The sequence below is a fragment of the Peromyscus leucopus genome, chromosome 8b, assembly GCF_004664715.2.
Source record: "Peromyscus leucopus breed LL Stock chromosome 8b, UCI_PerLeu_2.1, whole genome shotgun sequence".
In the NCBI taxonomy this organism is placed as follows: Eukaryota; Metazoa; Chordata; class Mammalia; order Rodentia; family Cricetidae; genus Peromyscus; species Peromyscus leucopus.
This window is the reverse complement of record NC_051086.1, coordinates 3,750,871-3,771,114: the sequence shown is the minus strand read 5'-3', so window position 1 is coordinate 3,771,114 and position 20,244 is coordinate 3,750,871. Positions and strand designations below refer to the sequence as shown.

Sequence of the window (20,244 nt, the reverse complement as noted above, 5' to 3'; positions counted from 1 at the left end):
CTTAGCGCACTAACAGAACCATGATATAGATTCCAGCTTCCTCCTTACTGGATTTGCAGCACTGGGCAGGGTGTTTCCTCTGTAAGAGGGAACATTAATTTTTTTTTTTTTTTTTTTAAAGATTTATTTATTTATTATGTATACAGAAGAGGGCACCAGATCTCATTACAGATGGTTGTGAGCCACCATGTGGTTGCTGGGAATCGAACTCAGGACCTCTGGAAGAGCAGTCGGTGCTCTTAACCACTGAACCATCTCTGAGGGAACATTAATTTTTGCTAATGCCCTGAACTAAATTTGATTATGTTCTCATGGTGCGTGGTCCATCTGTTCGCACAAGTGTTCCCTCAGTGTGCATGGTTGTTATCACCAACACACGTGTCTTCTGGAGATGTACTCCGCCCCCACTTTCCATTCCTTTCCCATAAAGTTATTACTTCAGAACATTGCCTGCTCTACCTGGCATCCCCTGGCCTGACCATGGCATAAGGGAACAGTAAGTGACACTTGAGTGTCAGGGAAAAGAATAATAGCTTGTATGTACATGAAAACAGACCAGAGAAATGCTTCATTGAGAAGATGTTCATTAGTATCCATGCCCAGGGCCACATTATTTGCTAGAGATAGAGTGGTGGACATGGTAGGCTTTGCTGGAGGAAGAACACACCTACAGCACTGTGATGGGCACATCAGCAGGGTACGCAAATGGAGCAAGTGGTCTGAACTTCGGGGAGATGGTGTGAGTTGAGGTGTACATCTCTGCTCAGCACAGACACATGGGGGGCGGGAGGAGAGGAGTTCTAAGGTTGATAGCCAGACGGTCTGTCAAAAGAAGGGTAGAGGGGAACACAGCAAGCAGACAAAGTGACCAGTAGGAGAACCCAGAGTAGAAAAGGAGCATGGTGGATAACAGAGCCGACGTTCCACTGCACTGATGGGGGTTGGGTGGAAACACTGTGGAGAAAGACAGATGCTGGGTACCCAGAGGGTCCCACTCCAAGAGGCCTCCATCCTTCAACGTTGTGGGGTCACAGATTCTTCCTCAACCAGAAAGGTCTTCGGGGGACCCCTTTGGTTGAAGACTAGCTCTAGACTGGACAAGTGGGGAGGCCATGTGTGCTCTTAGGAGAAGCAGCAGGAGCAGAGATGACGGCTCCACCCTGGCTAGGAAACATTGTTAGCTGGGAGGTCTTCAGGAACTGGATGGGTAGCTGGGGGTGAAGGAGGAGCCTCCCCAGCACTTAAGTGATTCATCCCAGCCTCCCCCTCTACTGCCAAGCTGGCTGGTCAGCCCCCCAGCCCCAGTAAACACACTAAATATTTCAATAAACAAAGGTTTTTTTCCCCTCTAGTTTTAGCTCTGAGATTTAAGTGTCAGAATTGAGACAACTGTCTCTAAACATGTCTTTGCCATCCAAATCGACCCCAAATCTATGCCTTTCTGAAGTTTTCTGAAAGGTCATCACATGGGCTATCTCCTTAGTTCCCACAGTCAAGGCAATTGGCAGCTGAGAGTTCAACATGCTCACTAGGAACCCAACGGTATGCAATGCAGCCTTAAGAGAGGGGGTTCTAGAACAGCCATCCCCTGTTTCAGACCTCAGCTCCTCCACTACCATCAAGCTGTGTGCTCACAGGCAAGTCACACAACCTCTCTGTGCCTCAACTGTCAACTGTACAACAGCAGTAACCGACCCAAGCCAAGTGAGGTCAAAGACGTTAGCCTGTCGGGTGAGCATCTGCTCAGCAAGCGACCAAGTTTGATAAACACTGTAATTTAACAAGGGGTCGGGTTGCCGAGTGAAGGTCCAGGTGGGCACCACATGCATCCTCTCCGTGGACTCTCCATCCAGTAGGGTGGAGGTGGGAGAAGGTGTCGCTAAGGGTCTGGCCGTGGCTCTGAGCAGGCCACCTGGAGTCCCTGGCTCATCTTCTGGTGGTGGCGTCCCACTCAGCACCACAAGAATGAAGAGAATTGAAGTCAGGGCATAGACTCTGGTGACACGGGACGGGTTTCCTGGGCTCCTGTTAGGTGAGGCAGTAGAGTTGGGGTGACTTCCGGATTTCCCCCTTGGTTCCTTTTTAACAAAGTGCTCTGAATGCCAACGGCAGTTACCTTCCCTTAATCACTCCGCAGACAGACTCCTCTGTGAAAAGCGGGGTAATTAGGCCCAAAATATATCACCCAGAGGCTCATTTGAACTACTCGAAATAAAAGCTAGATCCCAATTTCAACAAAATTACCAGATCGCTTTCCTCCTGGCAGTGGGTGTGTTCTGTGCTTGATTCTTGCTGTGGGGTGACTGTCCCCAGCCTGGGTAAAGGAGGGACAGGGTCCAGCCCTCTCTGGGATAAACAGGCCTGGAAGTCTGCCTTGCTCTGCAGCCCTCAGGTAGGATAATACCTCTCCAGGAGGGAAACTCAGGTGATGCTGTTTGTATCCTGCCTCGTTCCTCTAGCTGTGTGACCTTAGCTATACGGGACTTCCTCCCTCTGACTCAGTACCGCAGTGTCTGTTCTAGCCTTGGACAGAATGGTTAAGTCTGCACCTTAGACCTCAGGATAGGATTCATATACCACAAGGTCAAACTTTCTTGTATGTGCAAACATCTCTGAAGGAGACAGCATTTTCTCTGTCTTATGACCACAGAAAACCAAAGTGCACCTTATATATTGGATACAGACATGGCATATTTTACATAGGAACAGTTAACAGGTAAAATGTGGGGTCTTCAAGATTATGTGTCTTTTTGTCATTCTTCTGCTCCCACATCAGCCTTCATAAAGGAAACAAAGAGGTACAGAAGAAAATATCGACTATAAAAACACTTTTAGACTAGGCCAGAACAGAAACACCAACAGTTGCAGTCAATGTGTAATATTTACAAATATTTTCTATATATCACTGTTCACTCATTCCAGCTATGACAGACAGCACTAACCAGTTCAGTTCTTCACATTGAGCTAACATGGAGCTCTTTCAGTCGTTTTCAAGACAGTATTTCAGGTGGACATCGCTAGTCAACAAGAGTAGTCATGGGCAGCACACTATTTTATGGCCCTGACTGAAGCTAGGAACACAGAACTCTTACGGGCTGTAAGAATATATTATAGAGATTCAGCTGGATATTAAAGCTATACCTAGAAATTTCAAGACATTTTTTTCTAGAGGAAGCCATCTATCACAGAACATTTGGTGTTATTCAGCTTTTAATATTTCAGCTATCTTCTGCTATGAAATTCTTGTAGGTCCATATGTTACTAGACCATTTGGCCAACAGTTCAGCTTCTCAGACCTGCTGAACCTCTAGGTAACTAACCCACCGCCCCCTGAGCCTAGGAAACAAGCAGGCTGTAGATGCATAGCTTTGCTTCTTGTGCAAATGAAGCTCAGACCATCCCTTGCCTTCAGGCCTAGTGGCATTCCAGAGCAACTGACAGAGGACTGAGGTTTTTGCATAACCAGGTGCAGTAAGGACTGGTGCAGGATTCCAGAGGGGCAGACCTGGTGAGGAGGGGAAGGAAAAGGGCAGTTTTTCTGTAAAGGGTAGACAGAGTCACTTGACTAGAGAGAAGAGAGAAAGGCAGAGATTCTGTAGAGTGGAAGGCAGATCTCTTATAGAGTTTATCAGCGCCAGGAGTAAGGAGCCAGGAAATATAGATGGAGGACGGAGGAACAGAGGACGAAGATGAGACCAAAAGCATAAGGGCTTAGTTATTACAAGGGCTATGAGGGGACAGAAAAAGTAGGTACAAAGAGGAACTGAGACTCAGGACAGAACTGAAGCTGTGTAGAGTTTGTCATAAAGGAATAAAGTAAACGAACAAAAGAGTGTGGTGTACATAGATTCCTTTCCCTCAGATATCCCACACCTGATGTAGCCTCTTCCCCAGGACTCTGGGAGGAGTTTTCTCAGGGCTAGAACTTGGGAAAACTCCATTACAAAACAAAAACCAAGATTTAAAGATGTTAAATTGTGTTTTGCTCATTCTCTGTGGAGAGATTGTGGAGCCCTTCTTGTCTCCCTTCTCAAATGCCCCTTCTACCAAATCAAGCCACCCCTCTCGCCATCAAAGTCAAGCTCCTCCTTGGTAATTCAGGTGAACAATTTGTTCTGTGACAGATTAGAATCTGGCAAAGAGAAATGGAGATGCATCAGGCTTCTGAGTCCTTGACTTTGGTTTTTATAGACTTTGCTTTGCTCATTTGCCATCACCAGCAATCCATTGTTCAAGCAGGTGACTTACAGCAAATCAGGGGTGGCCATCTCTAGCAAATGATAATTACAATGTGCTGAGCCACAGCAGATACTATCTGACCCATAGAAAGAGGCATGCTGCGGTTGCCACCTGCCTCCAGTCAAGGTCTTGTTTGGGATTTCAGAAGCACTGTTCATGAATGGCGTGTGTCAAAAATATTGATTGTTTAATATTCCCAAGCAATGGAAACTAACCAATAAAAATCAAGTCTGGAAAATTAAAAGTGATGGGTGGAATGGGAATATCTCCTCCTTGTCAAATCTCAATTTGAAATTAAATCAGGGCCTTGGGCACTAAGACAGGGACCCCTGACCCCTGAGTAATTACTTTCCAATATCATTTTCTTTACTTTGAAAGAGATCTTTCTATTCTTGGAATTTCTAGAAAGGTCTCTTTTGTGAAAATGAAACTTTCACAAGGAAACTCCTTTTGGGTTTTCCTTCTGTTTCTTATTTTTCCCAATTCAGCTCTTTCCTCATTGTAGTTACATCAGCAAAGACTAAAGATTAGCTTGTAACAGCATCCCCACAAGGCTCTGGGACCAGACCAAGGGACAAAGAAATTGGGAACAGGCCAACCTTACATCCCCCTCTCACTCCCTGAAATGTGGGCACCTGTTACTGAGAAAGCACATTTGCTGAAAAGAAAAGACAATCTGGGGGAAATACCCAGGTTTCGCTTCCCCAGCCTTTCCGGGGAAAGTTTCCTTCATTCATGAGTTCCTTTACTTGCTCACTAAGTGTGTGCTCCATACCCTCTCTTCACAAGGCTCTCTGCTAAGGATAAAAGGACATGTGGAACAAAGTCTCTCCCCTTCGGGGTCTTAGAATGTAGGAGAGAAACAACAGAATCTCGGCTTGTTGTGTACTAAGGAAGTCCATGAGCCGATGGCCCTACCTGACACTTGGGCTCTGAAAACAAATACCTAGAGGGTAAGGTATAGATTCCTCCAGCCCTAGGAGGGAAGGGAAAAACCTGAGCTCCCGAATATATGGATGGTGAATGTGGGGGACCATGAGATTGGAATACTTGGCAGATGTCCCACCGGATGAGATCTTTTTTCTGGAGGACACAGATCATGTACCACTTGTGTCTGAGCCTCTTCTAAGGATAGCACAGGTTCTCACAAATGTTGAAGAAATGCATGAGTACTCTGTGCAGATGGTACATGCACAAATGTATCTCATATGGAGAATCCGTTTTCAAAGCAATTGCATGAAGAAGGCAGATTATGCACTGGACAGACAGGTACAACCTTTCAAACATCATATGGCAAAGAGAGGAGCTAGAGCAAGCTCACAAACAAAAGTGACTCAGAAACAGAACAACAGAAAGGTCAGATGAGATGAAAAGGTCTCAGTAGTCCTGTTCTAAGTCCATTAGGATTGATAGAGTCTGCAGCTTTGTCGATGCAAGAATGGGGGACTAGATCTGTCAGTCACAGCTTGTAGAATGTGGCATGACACAGCCACTCTGGAGCATGGTTGGGTGGTTTCCTAGAAAGAAATTAATTGCCTCAGCAATTCCACTACTAGATTTCTACTCAAGAGAAACTAAAATACGCTCACACTAAATCTATAAGCAAATTACCATAGCAGCATAACCTATAACAGCCAAAAGTTGAAGACAATCCAAAAATCCAGCAACTAGTACATGAATAAGAAAACATTATGTTCATACACTGGGATATTATCCAGCAATAAAAAAGGACAAAGCATGACATGTCCCCAAATATGGATGAATTGCAGAACACGCTAAGAAGCCAGGCATGAGAAATGAAACTTGTGTAATTTCACCTTATGAAGTCCCCCAAAGAGGCAAATGGATACAGCCAGAGATATCAGCAGTTACTTAGGGACAGGGGCAGGGGGATGGAGAGTGACCACAAATGAAGTTGAGGTGGGGAAGGAAGTGATCCAGACTGTGATGGTCATACAACTGCATAAAAGTATGTTTGGCGGTTACATTCTAAAGCATGTTCTAAAGTGTGCATCTGGGCTGGACCTCGAAAGTTAGGTAAGCGATTACCAGGCTGAGAAGGCACACGAAGGCCTGGTAGACAACGCAAGATGCCCAGGCAATGGAGAAAGCAAGGGTGTCAGGTATGTGCAGGCAATACCCAGACATCACCTTTCTAGAAATAGAGACAAAAAGTCAGATGAAAGCCTAAAGGAAAGAGTAACTGAGACCACAGTGGACTCCAGACAGCGAGAATGATCTCCATGTCTTTATGAGCTGTATCACAGACAGTGGGGAAAGCACTGGACATTTGAGAGGAGGGGCATATCCAGACAGCAAGAGGAACCTGTGTTGGAAGCCCAGTCACGATAGTAAAGCATCAATGAACACACACATAAAACCGGCAGTAGGGAACCAGGACCACTCTGCCATCACTCACTGGAGCTGATAATGCAGAGGGACAGAGACTCATTGGACCAGATAGACAGGAAAATAACACCAGACACCACTTACTTAGTGTGTTCTACAGTTCAGATCCCGCTCTAAAGAACTGGTGCTCTAAAGGAAAGGCAGGGAGTTAAGAGCCTGCTATATACAGAACGAGCCAAATGGATTGATGATCACCTTCAGGTTCGTTTCAAAGAAAAGGAATAAAGATTAGGAAGGTCATAAAATGCTTATCTAAGGTGCGCTCCGGGAACCACGCATGGGAGGCTTCTAACTCAGTAAGAAATGGTGGTACTTCAGCACTGGAAGAATGGTAAGTGAGAAAAATGGTAGACTACTGACAAGACTGTGCAGCCCAGGAAGCAGAAGCTCCTGACACTGCAGCATTCTGTGGGTGCCACCAAATCTTCAGTGTTCTGTCTGTCTGTCTGTCTGTAGGTCTGTCTATCTATCTATCTTTATCTACCTATCACTATCTATCTATCATCTATCAACCTATCTATCATCTATCTGTCTGTCTATCTATCTATCTATCTATCTATCTATCTATCTATCTATCTATCATCTTTGCATGCTAGGACACAGAATTCTGGGTCTTACACATATAAAGCTCACTTCCAGCCCAGCCTTGCTTCTTTAGATGTATGGAACACACAGTAACTGATCAGGCACAGAGAGTAAATAAGCAGGAGTAGACAGAGCCACATTCATAGAGGACTGTGGCACTCAGGCTCCTTTTAGGAACCACAGTCTCCTCAGCCACCATTAGAACAATATTTGTTTCTTGGGCTCTGTATCCATGAAGCAGCCATCACTGGATATCCCCACCCTGGCTCCTTCCACACCACAGTAAAACAGAGATGCCACTCTGCCTTTGGAAAGCTGAAGCCAGTTCATAATCATTCACTACTTAAATGTTAGGAAATTTCACACACAGTATTTCTTAATTAAAATTTTTCATTTAATGTATTTTGTTCATACTTTTTCCCTCTTCTCACATTTCCCAGGTCCTCCCCACCTCCCAACTTCATGTTCTCTCTTTATCTCAAAAAATAAAGAAAATCAAAATAAACAAACAAAAAACAGTAAGACAAAAAATGCTAAAACAAAACAACATGAAATATGGGGTTTGTTATGTGTTGGCCAACCAACTGGACAACGTGCAGAGAGTGAGACTTCAAAGCACTCAGTCCTAAACAGGATGTCTTCCTCAAGCCCCGCCCCTCAAGGTTCAGGGATCTATGTGGAAGAGGAGGCAGAAAGATTTCAGGATCCAGAGGTGGGGATGACACCAAGGACAACAGGGTCTTCTGGACAAAACAGGACTGGTGCTCGTATGGACTCAGAGACTGTGACAGGGCAGGTTCAAGCCAGCCAGTCCCAGGACTGAAGGAACAAGGAGACACGAAGTCCCACCCCTAATCAGGAAACATTGATACCTGGTGGGAAAGGGAAAATCCATTTCCTCCAATGGAAAGTCACTGGCTAGGTCAACCACACTGCAAGGCAGGCCCCATGGCCAGGAGTAGTTAGTCATCACAAAACATACAGGATGATTTTTATCTTATCTCAGGGACATGGGAATTCTGTTAACTATTATGATCTTCTCTAGCATGGAGCCAGTCAGTCTGAGCTGAATAGCATTGGTCTTTACACATTAGCACATATGCTTGGTGTGCTTCATTCATTCACTCATTTATTCATTCCTTCATTCACTTACACATTCATTCACATCTTTATTCCGTTTTTATTGAGTACCAACTATTCTGGCTGATGTTAGGGGACTCAAAAATTCTGTAGGGATTAAAAAAGAAATCGCTTCCCTGGGCTTCCACTTTCAAAATGAGAACAAGACAATAACCAAATACAGCACAGGGGAGACATGCTGAGAAAGAGTCAGAACCATGTCACAGTGTTGGAAGTGGATGGAGGGATCCAAGCGCGGCAGACTGGCATCAGAACCAGGAAACCTCTCTGATTAGATGATTCCTGGGCCAATCTGATTACAGCGAGAGAACTGGCATGCAGACACCAAGTAGAATTCTGTTTTATGTGTGGGAGGAACACATAAAGGAATGAACAAGGGGGAAGGGGGGCCTCCAGAGCTGGCAGTGGTTTGAATTTTCTCCTACCTGAGATGAGAAACTGCCAGTGGGTTAGAGCAGAGGAGAGGCATGGCTGGGTGTGCTCATCTCTGCTAGTAATTGGTCCCTGTTAGGGTCTCAAAGTTTGGCCCTTGTTCAAAGCAAGATGGGAGAGATCACAGTGTTAGTCATGGGTTTTTTTTTGTTTGTTTGTTTGGGAGCAGCAATCTTCCCTGCTTCAGAAAAAAAAGTGTTTGTGCAGAAAATTTACCCCCAAATTAGCACTGACCTCTGTATGTGAGAGGGTATAGTAAGGAAACTGCCAACATGACCACTCCATGATATGGTTAAGGGGAAGGTTTTTATTGCAGGTAAAAGAAAGAAAATATCCAGAGGCATCTGGAAGAGTACAAAGCAGAAAGAAAAAGAGACTGGCCATGGCCAGGGCTATCTACAAGAGGAGGGAGAATAGCCACAGCCTGGTCGGGGTCGGGGAGAGGAGGACCTGGCCATTATAAAGGGTATCTGGGAGGAGGAAATCCTGGGAAGTGAGAAAGGCCAGGATGCTCCTGGAGGGTTTTGGAATGTATAACAAGTACTCTTGGGTAGGGACCCAGGGAGCCTGTAGCCAGCATGGGCTTTGGTGTGCAATCATAGGTGGATCCCAATGGAACCATTTGTCTCTTCTGTCAGAGGCAAGGGGAATAATTCCTTTTGGCAGAGGGGAACCAGTTCCTGAGGAATGCTGGCTTTTACCACCAGAAATCCTCCTAACAGTCCATCTCAAGCTCATTTCTGGATATATGGACTACCTGTTGGACTGCCTGAGACCTAACATAGGCAGAGTTCACACAATAAAGCCACTTAGAAAATCAAGTCCATAGAACCCTGAGTCTAAGCCACCTCTTGAACAAGGCCAAAAGAAAAGATAAACAAGTCTCCAGAACATTCTACCTTGTTCGTTTGTAAAAGCCCTCTCCCCTCTCTCTGTTTACTGGCGACACCCCACACCTGCTGGTATTCTCGACAAACCCCAAGTCATACAAATTTTGACAACTTGAGTTCAAGTTTCCATGTTCTCCCAACTCAGATGGGGAAAATCTAATCCTTTATTATAAAAACGAAGCAATGACCAGTTGCTACATTCAGCGAAGGCATCCAGAAACATCCACTCTGAGACTTTAAACTTGATTGACAAGAAGAAGGGTTTACTCACAATCAGAACGTGATCACGGCCCATCGTGATGACTGTCCGGTTCACTGTGCGCAGCAGCTGGACCATGATCTCTTGGATGTGGTCATAGGTGAAGGCCTACAATGCATTGAGAAACATCACTGTTATAATCATGACGCTGGACCAGCTCACTCTTCCAAAGACACGGGAGTGAGCAGACAGATCATGCACACCACGGATAGAACCAGTCTCTGGGTCCATCAAGCTAAGACAGATCTCGGTCTTTGTCTAGACTTGAGCTCCACTCTCCATCCCCATAACCTCCCAAGATTCAAGGGTAGGAGGGACAGGGAAGCTCTCGACTTCTTTATTTTTACAATTCCTTTTGCTGACATCACTTCCTATAGCTTGTATCACATAAGTATGTCATTCATGGTTACAGTACAAGGAACTAACATTTGAGTACTTACTAAACACCTGGTACTCAGCTAAGCACCCATTTTCTCATCAAGAGCAACATTATGATTGCCACTATTCAGATGAAGAGATTTGAGCTCAGAAAGGCGAAGGAACTTGTCTGGGGGTTACCCAGCAAGGAACTTGGGGGAAATGTCGAATCTGGCAGTCCGGCTCTGAGTGTGCTCCTTTTTCACACTCACTGGCGCATTGAGGACAGGGTCACAGATCTCTGGTTGCTGCGGAGGCTTCATTAGTCTCCCCCATCTGTCAAGATGGATATACTGTTTTCAATTGGGCCAACTTCTAGCTCCTTCCATGACTTCTGATCTTTTTTCTCTTAGAATATCTTCAATGCTATGTATTCATTACTCTTTTATCTTTTCTTCATTCCTTTACAATTGCATCAAATTTATATAATGGCCTCCATGCAGCGTACTTTTCCCCAGGATTACATCTCTTGCCTTACAAAAATAGATATTAAAAGTACCCCTTTCCTCTAGACCTCCTGACCCTAGCTTCTTTTAAACATCCATTTCTTTTTAGTCCGAAGAGCATCAATTAGGCTGTTGGAGAAGTTTGGTATTTAAAGTGCAAACCTGTCACATTCCATTCGTTCATTCTGAAAGTCCCACTATGGAACTGTGTCAGGGAGTGTTCTGAGATCAGGTGGACTCGACTTTCCACTTGACTTTGTATTCCACCTCACCTAATCGAAGCTGGGTGACCTTGGGCAAAAATCTCTTTTCTTCTCTGTATTGCCATTTCTGTATGTATAAATGTGGCCAACTTCAAAAACTTGAGGTTACTGACTTGAAGCATCAGTTAGGGACCAAGGTAAAGCCCTCCATGCCCAGAGTTTTGAAGTGTCCACCTACAACAAGTGCTGAGTGGCTGCTGTGACTCAACATTCGCTTGGTCTGCATCAGCATCCTTGGCCAAGCTTGCAGATTCCCTGCACGTAGCAGAAAGTGCAGTCTGAGGCAATGCATAATATAAACCTTGGCTGATATGGAAATGTCACCCAAAGAATGTATAGCTTATATGCAAATGGAAAACCTTCAAGATGATAAACCTGTGCTAAGCCATAAAAGTGCAGCCACAAATCAGCCACTCTTAATTGCTCCAGTGCCAGGCAAGTGGAGGCTAACCCAATCGAAGTGTCTTCCAGACCCAAACCGAACGGTGGCTTGTAATTGAAATGACAAAATCAGTCTTCCTATTATGGCCCTGGCAAAGAAATTAATCCACCCAACCTAAACACATTGCAAATTGCGGTGATTTTTTTTTTCTTTTAATAATTATAGGTGATGATATCTGGAAGGGACTCTAATTGATCTCTCCTGTACAAGCCCAGTAGGAAGAGGAAGAGAGCTGGGGGTGGCTAGGCTGAAGTGTGGCCAATCCATCTTTTTGAGTCACCCTAAACCCTTGGTGTTTTGAAATACAGAACAGTATCTCCCCAATATGAGATCATATCACCTATGAGGTGAGTTTAAGCCAAGAGAACCCAGACATGGTTCTGAATCACAACCCAAATCCAGTCGTAGGAGGGGTTATGCCCTTTGTTCTTTCTTTCAACCGTCTGAAAAGTGAACTGGATAATCTCTCTCTGGTGTGAACGTTTTTTAATGCTGCTCTTCCATTTATGCAAACACCACCCCCCTTTTTAATTGACTTTTCTGTTTGTTTGTTTTACTGTGTACCCCTGGCTGTCCTGGAACTCACTCTGTAGACCAGGCTGGCCTCGAACTCAGAGATCTGCCTGCCTCTGCCTCCAGAGTGCAAGGATTACAGGGTGCGCCACCACTGCCTAATGCACACACTCCCTTTTATCAGGGGCAGTCCTCTCAGGGCAGAGCAGGCAGGAGGTGAATAGCATCTAGTTAGTAAGACTGCATTGTTTTCAGTGGGTTTTAAGGTTAGATTTATGGCAAATGTGCAAGGAAAAAAAAAAACCCAAAACTTGAAAAGAAAGCAAAATAAGGATTACATGACACTTTAATAGAACATTTTTGATAAAATCAACTGAGGAGACTCTCTCGGGAAATACAGTTCTGACAGACCGTCCACAGCTGAGTAGATACCAAAAGTTTATTTCTCTGCAGAGCTTGAGAATTCTACAGGGGTGAGAGGTCACCATGTGGAAGATAGCATCTCGTGTCGGCTCATTGCTTTGGAAAAGGCTATGGCTTATTGCTCTGTGCTGACATCACCTGTCTGAGACCTGATGGCAGTGTTCCATCTCTTCTCCCACAAAAGATCAGGGCTTATATGCTTTCTCTAAAGATTTACTTTATTTTTATTTATGTGTGTCTCTGTGCATGTGAGTGCTGGTGCCCTTGGAAGGCAAAAGAAGATGTCAGATCCCCTGGAGCTATTGGAACAGAGGGTCATGAGTCACTGACCTGCTATGGATGCTGGGAACTGAACCTGGGTCCTCTGAAAAGGCAGGACATACTCTTAACCAGTGAGCAGTCTCTCCAGGAAACCAAGGTTCATATACTGTGAAGCATCTCATTTGTTATTTGTCTCTTTTCCTATTTTATCAGTGAAGTAAAACCTTGACACATGCCAGCTTGTAATTGGATAACCTGATATTTTTTTCCATAGTTTGAGAATTCTACTTTGACACAAGGGATGCTGAACACTTACAGTGGGTAGCTATATAAAATGTTATTAATTTTTATGAAAATTATAAATGCATACATTTTTAAGAATTTTCAAAAAATCTATTTCAAACAAAACAACAAAATCCTGGGTCTCTCCTTCACACAGACTCTCCACTATTCCAGTTGTCAGAGTTGTGACTCTGGTATTTGTGAGCATGCCACCTACGACAGGCTTACATCATTCCATTTTAAAACAGTTTGTTTTTTTTCCCACCTGATGGCTATATAAACTGAGGACATAAATCCTCCAAGGTGTGGATTGGGGGAGGATTTTATTGTAGATACAAGGGGGAGTATAGACAGAGGCATCTGGAGAGTCCAGAGCAGAGAGAGAAAGTAGTGAACTGAACATGGCCAGCAGACTGGACCAGGCCATGAGAGAGGGCAGGAGAGAGGAAGATGAAGAGAGTGAGGCCAAGGGAGACCAAAAGAGGGAGCAAGAGAGGAGGACAAAAGAGGGTGGGGACCAAGAGAGCACAAAATCGAATTGGCAACGTTGTAAGGGAATCAGACGTTGGGTGAAGGGAAGTCCGTGAGCTGGAGACATTTGTGGTAGGGGCAGGAAGAGAAGAACTGAGAAGAGCCAGGGTGCCAGCATGGACTCTGTAACAGGTATTTGTGATGCCAAGGCAGCCTGGAGGCCAGCATGTGTTATGGTATGCCAATAGGCACTACCGATGCCAACGCCATTTGTCCAGAATTCCTCTTGAACCTGACAGTGGTATTATGTATTAAGCACTGGCTTGAAAGACGAGTACTTTACTCTCTTCCTCATGTATCCTACCATTCCTCCTGACCATCAGATTATCATTTTTAATATTTATATTTATATTTTAATATTTATATGTTTTAAACACATACATGCCATTTCATCTGAGTCATAAGCCATGATCAATTCTCATTTCTTTGTGTATAGTTGTGTGTATGTATTTATATATGTATATATGTATGCACGTGTATGTGTATACATGTGTATCTATGTGTATATGGTATATGTATGTATACATTGGAGTGGGGGTATACATGTGTGTGCGTGCACATAATGTGCTTATACCTATAGAGGCCAGAAGGTTCCTCAATCACTTTTTACTTTATTATTTGAGACAGTCTTTCACTGAACCCAGAGCTCATCCATTCAGGCCAAAGTCCTTGAGGGATTTGCCTGTCCCCCCAGCACCCCACCTCCAAAGACTGGGGTTAGAGACAAGATTAAGGATAAAAGGTCATATATACAGCATTAAATCTAAATGGAGAGAGAGAGAGAGAGCATGAATTCACCCTCTGCCCAGGAACAGTTGTAATATGTGGTTGTTAGCATTTTCCTTGGCTGTATTCTTGAAGAATCACAAACACTCACCTGGAAAGAAAGTGCCTGACTTTGAAGAGACAGTAACAGCTACCGTCTAGCACAGACTCATACCCTTGCTCCCTTCGGCCACCACTAGAGATATGATTTTTCATGAATGTGAGGTTTGATTTGGTAGTCTCTCTTTTTTTCCTCCCGTTTTAATTAGATACTATCCTTGAAGAGTTTGCTGGACCAACAGCTGACTTTGGAACACAAGCTGCAGAAGCAGCCGGGGGTGGTGGGGACTCAGTGTAGTGGAGTCAGGGCTAAGGTGGGCAGTAGTGCCACATCCTGTCACTTCACAGGGTGACTGTTCATTTTCTGGGTAAAATTGGGGCAATATCTGCCTGAGAATTACAATGGAATTAGACTTTTGCGGGGAGGAGAGATCTAGAGTCAGCAGCAAAGATATGGTCAAATGGGGGGTGGGGGGTGGGCATGGGTTCTAATTCTGACATTGTCGGCTAATGTGGTTTGTAGTCTCACTGCATCTCACAGTCTATACATGCAGACGTGGCGACTCATTAAATGTCTCACTTCACTTAATATAAAGCTCCACTGGGGTCCCAGATGTAAACCATCAGGATTATTAGCTAATTCCATGACTTATCTGAGAATGATCTACTCGGACCCAAGCTCTGTTCCAACTGCTTCAAGATCTTCCAGTGGTTCAAAGCGTGATGCTGCCTTCAGCCCTCCAAGACGACTGCAGCTGTCTTCATCAGTCTGAGCAGTGCCGTGCAGAACAGTGTCTCGATGCAGAAACTGCAGAATGGCCACTAGCCATGCTCTCGCCTTGTCTGTCTCCACTCTAAACAAACTTAGCCCTCTGGGCCTCTGTTTCTTCATCTATACATTAGGTACAATGCCCCCACACTGCCAGAACTGAGAAATTCTGACTAGTTCTAACCCTGACAGGTCATGTTTTCTGAGGTTTTACTTCATTACATATTCTTCCAAGTACTTTGCAGACATTAACTCAATCTACTACTTCTAAATGCAGAGCTAACTGCAGCTCAGCACTCTCAAGGATGTGAGTGAGTGCCCAGTCTCCTGTGAGCAGGAGACTCCTGAAAGCATCTAGGAAAGAAGGGAAATGCTTCTATATTCCAGATGTTCAAATGAGGAAAATGAGGCTCCAGATTTGGTCACACAGTAAAGAAGTGTCAATCCAAGCCCCAGTCTCAGCCTGCCCAATTCCAGTACCAGCCTGCCTGATTCCAGTTCAGGCTTGTCCCATCTAGTCCTTGCCTGCTCAATTCCAGTCCAGGCTTGCGCACTATCTACCTCTCTAGGAATGAATTGGTGAAGGGATAGAGCATTTCGAGAAGCAAAGTCACTCTTCAAATCTATCCAAAGAGCATCCTAAGATATACATCTGTGTTCACATCTGTTTATATAATATCTCCCTGATTATTATGTCCTCAGGTAGCAAGTCATAAGAGTTCTCGAGTCAGAAATCCTATTCGATGCATGGTGTCTCATCCATACAATGGAGTAAACAATAGACATACCTTGATTTGGAAAGAGACTCTTGGTGCATTCTGTAATTGACCACAAAGTACTACTTTAAAAAAAAAAAAGCTTACTTTTTACCAAAAATTCTGGGAAAACGCATGAAATTGTTAATGCTGAAGTCTGACAAAGAGAAAGAGGAATATATATGATACTAAAGGGAAACTTTTTACTTGCTAGGGTTCATTGAAAATTTTCACAATAGTTGACACTAGAAGAAAGATAACCTCTTTCCCTGTGACGGAGTAATAAAGGGCAGCCTGTACCGCTGAGAAAATGAACTCACAGGAGACACTGGATCCATCTCAAGGACTGCAGTGCACTGTGGCAGCCCTCAGTCTCCCTGTTAGGGAGGTGACGTGTTTCAGGAATGCTCCCTGCCCCCTTTTCTGAGACCTCCCACCCATGCTAGGGCTACAGATGCAACCCTAGTCTCACATTCTGGTCGCTCTTGTTAGCATCACTCCTGACAGAAATGCAAAGTAACGTGAGTTAACCTTTTCTTTTAAATGGTACAGCTACGAAATGTCTTATCCCATTTACTGAATGCTTTTAACTTCCATTCCCTGACAGATTTAAAAACACACACATACAACAAAACCATCATTTTCAACGACAATGCAAGTCTCGATGTGCTTAGCAAATCGCTGCTTTTATGCAGATCTTGCATGCTGTTTTTTGAGGGCTTTTATTAGAATACACAGGAATCTCCAACCTTCAGCCTAGAGAAGCAAAAAAATTCAAACCTTTCTAAATGTGTAACTCTGACACTTTAATGCTGATAAATGAAGACTGGATGAAGCCACATATATAAGTATGCATATCAGACATGCTCTAATCTGCTCTCCGTTCTTCAAAATAAGAGTCGCTTATGGAGGCTGAATAAAGGGATCGGAATAAAGACCATAATTCACATTTGTTAAGTTCTGACTACATTCCAGGCAATGGGTTGTGTGCTCTGTATTTATCTCAGTGCACCTTGACAAACATATTGGAGCTAAGCACTGTCCTATTGCAAGGTGTAAAACAGGATCTGTTCTAGCTACTATCATTCAGTTTACACCTGAGGACTTGATATGCACCAGGCATTGTAGGTGCTCCATATCTCCGAATCCTGAGAACAAGCTTGCATGTCTGCTACACTGGCTCTTCCCATGATTAAGGTAAGGAAACAGAGATGTATATGACTGGTTTAGGCAGGGAGCTCTGGTGATAGAACCAGAGGGGAATCCTTGTCTTTCTGGTTGCAAGGCTCCTTTGCTTCCTGTGATAATTATAGCAACACTTCACTATCTGTAATATCCAAATGGACAAGCGAAGTAAATGTTCCCAAATCAATAATCTTGTTGCAGCTGGGTATGGTGATGCAAGCCTTTAATTCCAGCACTTAGGAGGCAGAGGCAGGTAGATCTCTGTGAGTTCAAGGCCATCCTGGTCTACATAGTGAGTTCCAGGACAGCCAGAGCTGCATAGTGAGACACAGTATAAAAAGAGGAGGAGGAGGAGGAGGAGGAGGAGGAGGAGGAGGAGGAGGAGGAGGAGGAGGAGGAGAAGAAGAAGAAGAAGAAGAAGAAGAAGAAGAAGAAGAAGAAGAAGAAGGAGTCTTGTAAAACTGACAGCTTACCCACAATAAGGAATAACAAGTATTAAATGACCAGGGGATCTGCAACCCCAACTGTTTCACCCTAAAAACAGGTTCAGCAGCCTTCAACTCTGAGGCTGTGCTTCTCGCTATCCTTTTCAGAGTTCCTTGAGCAAAGCAACAGGCTTAGACAGACTTACTTTGAAAGCCCATCTGACACATATCAAGGCTATTAAAAAGAAAATTCCCTCCAGTAAAAAGATAATCAATACAATCACACAAGAATTGAGTTGTAATTGAGTATTAGCTAATATACTATTCATCTTTAAATAGTTACTTAAGCAATTATTAGTTTCAATTATTTGTTTCATATTTTGGTGCTGATTAACCATTTATGTCCAAATACTCTAGGCTTCTTTATCTAAACTGTTTTAAAATATTAACTCTCCATGCTTAAATGCAAACTGAATCAAAAGAGTAAATGGCCCTGCAGCCATGGGTTCCTCTGAGGTCTCTAACATAAAAGTGGGACGCTGTAGGGTATTTGTAATCATTCCAGAAACTGCATACTCATCTCTCATCAATATTCTTGCATGGGCTACTGAAAATGTCAAGATTCATTGGAACAAGAACACATTGAACAAGGCAACCTGTTCATTAAATTTAATGGTCAGAAAATTCAGAATGGTGCTTACGTAACATTGATTTTTATTAATGAGTAAACAAATTACTTAATCTTTAATAAATGCTGCTTGTTTGGTAGATGATATATTTGAAAAGCATCCATGGGAACAGGATAACAAAAGAATTTCATTATGTTAAAGACTTTTGAAACTCCTTATTTAGAAAGCTATCAAAGATGGACTTTCCATGCCTTCACACCCCACTTCCCAGTGAGTCCCCTGTCTGCCCTCAAGGTTTCTCTCCCTTCTCTTTACCCCTTCCTTCACTGACTATTGAGTTTCATCTCCACTCAGTTTTTCTTCTTTCCCCTTTCATCTTCAGCTTTCATCTCCACTTCTTGCACAGCTTTAGTCATACTGTGGTACCTGTGTGTGTGCCTGTGGATATCAGCAAGATCTCCCATATCCCAGACATACCTGTAACTCTGACACCTGAAGTATTGCATCCTTGACTCAAAGATAACTCTCTTGTTACAATGCAGCCTTAGTGAGAGGCTTAAGAAAACAAGCTCCTCTGAGGGGGAGGTGGTAATACTCCCACCCCTACCTGCCCCCTCACACTCCCAAACAAGTAGATCGTGAGTCATCAGAGAATTCTCTTGTGAATAAGAATTGGGTCCATGTCATTGTTTTAGTTCACCATCTAGCAGGAGTAGCTCACACATAAGTAATTGTGAAGATTCTTATAAAGTAGATATAGATCTTCTATAATTAATTAGGAGATCTACTAGGAGGGCAATAGTAATGGTTGAGAGAATGAGGAGTGATTCTTTAAACAAGGAGATGGAATCAGTGAAGAACCTGGGAGCTTCAGGGCATAGAAGTTTTTTTTTGTTATTGTTGTTTTGTTTTTGTTTGTTTGTTTGTTCATTTGTTTGTATTTTTGTTTTTGTTGTTGGGGGTTTTTAGCTGCTATTGAAATACAGTTTGACCTCACACAAAAGACAGGGGGAGAAAGAGAGAAGCCAAAATCAACACAATCTTTTCTCTTTCCTATGGTGAAAATACCCCTAATCATCCATCCTATCATCCTTCAGGGACAGAACATAGATATCAGCAACTCATTCAGCGATGACTGATAGAGTTCCCACAGCAGGAACTCCCCGAATTAAAGCACTATGGCTCTCTTGTTTTACAACATGCTCTCCTATCATTTCCTTCCAAGTCAGGCAGACATGACCCCAAGCCTGGAGTCAAAAGAAATCTAAGTATGCTATACCTGCACAGAACTCAGCACTCTCACTAACTAATCCACTAGGGATCGATTACACCAGTGACTGTTGAGAAATTGCCAGCCAAAGAGGCTTTAGAATCATAGCCCTGAACTGCTTTCCTTTCACCAGGACAAGACTGAAGAAGGATGCCAACCTCAAGTGCATGAGAAGTGGCCAGAAAAGGCCCGAAAAGCTGAAGGATGAGTATGTTCCCTCCACCCTTACACAAACACGTCACCATTGTTCCTTTGGTTCGGAATGGATATGATGATGAAAGCCTTCCCCAGAAAGCCATGGCTGTAAAGAATGCCTTCCTCTGGTCTGGCCCTGTCCATGGTGCTGAAAAAAACAAGCCTTGTAGTCGAAGTTATTTCTCCTCGTTTGGAAAGGGGCAACTTCTCTTCTTCCTGATCCCGCAAAGAAGGTGTTTTCATTTTAATGGTGACAACTTCCATGTGCTTTCTTTTTCTCCACTTCCGAATTTGACTGTATTTTTAAAGTCATATTTCCAGTCCTATCTTATTATTAATAGTGCTTTCCTCACCCAACGCCTTCCACATTTAGGTAGTGTGCACCATTTCATCAACTTTTTCTTCTCTCTGTGATCAACCTCTATTCCTACAGTAAATTTGGGAAAGCTAGATGTTGTTTTATTTTTCCTGATGTGTTGAAAATTTCTAATACCATTATGTTTTCTTGGCCCTCTATTTTATTTTTAATGTAAAATGAAGTTATCTACCTCATTCTAAGTCTATGTCTTCAGTGTCCTATTTTTAAGAAAATTGGGGGTTTTTAATTGAAATAAATTTTTTCATACTATATTTTGGTCATGTTTTCTTCTACCTCAATT

General features: G+C 43.5%; 1 protein-coding gene across 1 annotated transcript in view; it reads right to left on the bottom strand.

Annotated features, from left to right (window-relative positions):
* Positions 1-20,244, bottom strand: part of Dock2 (dedicator of cytokinesis 2) — a 419,098-nt gene that overhangs the window by 209,058 nt on the left and 189,796 nt on the right. The window contains exon 27 of the mRNA XM_028894904.2: positions 9,967-10,062. Within this exon, the coding sequence (XP_028750737.1) occupies positions 9,967-10,062 (96 nt within the window). The remainder of the gene's footprint in view (positions 1-9,966; positions 10,063-20,244) is intronic.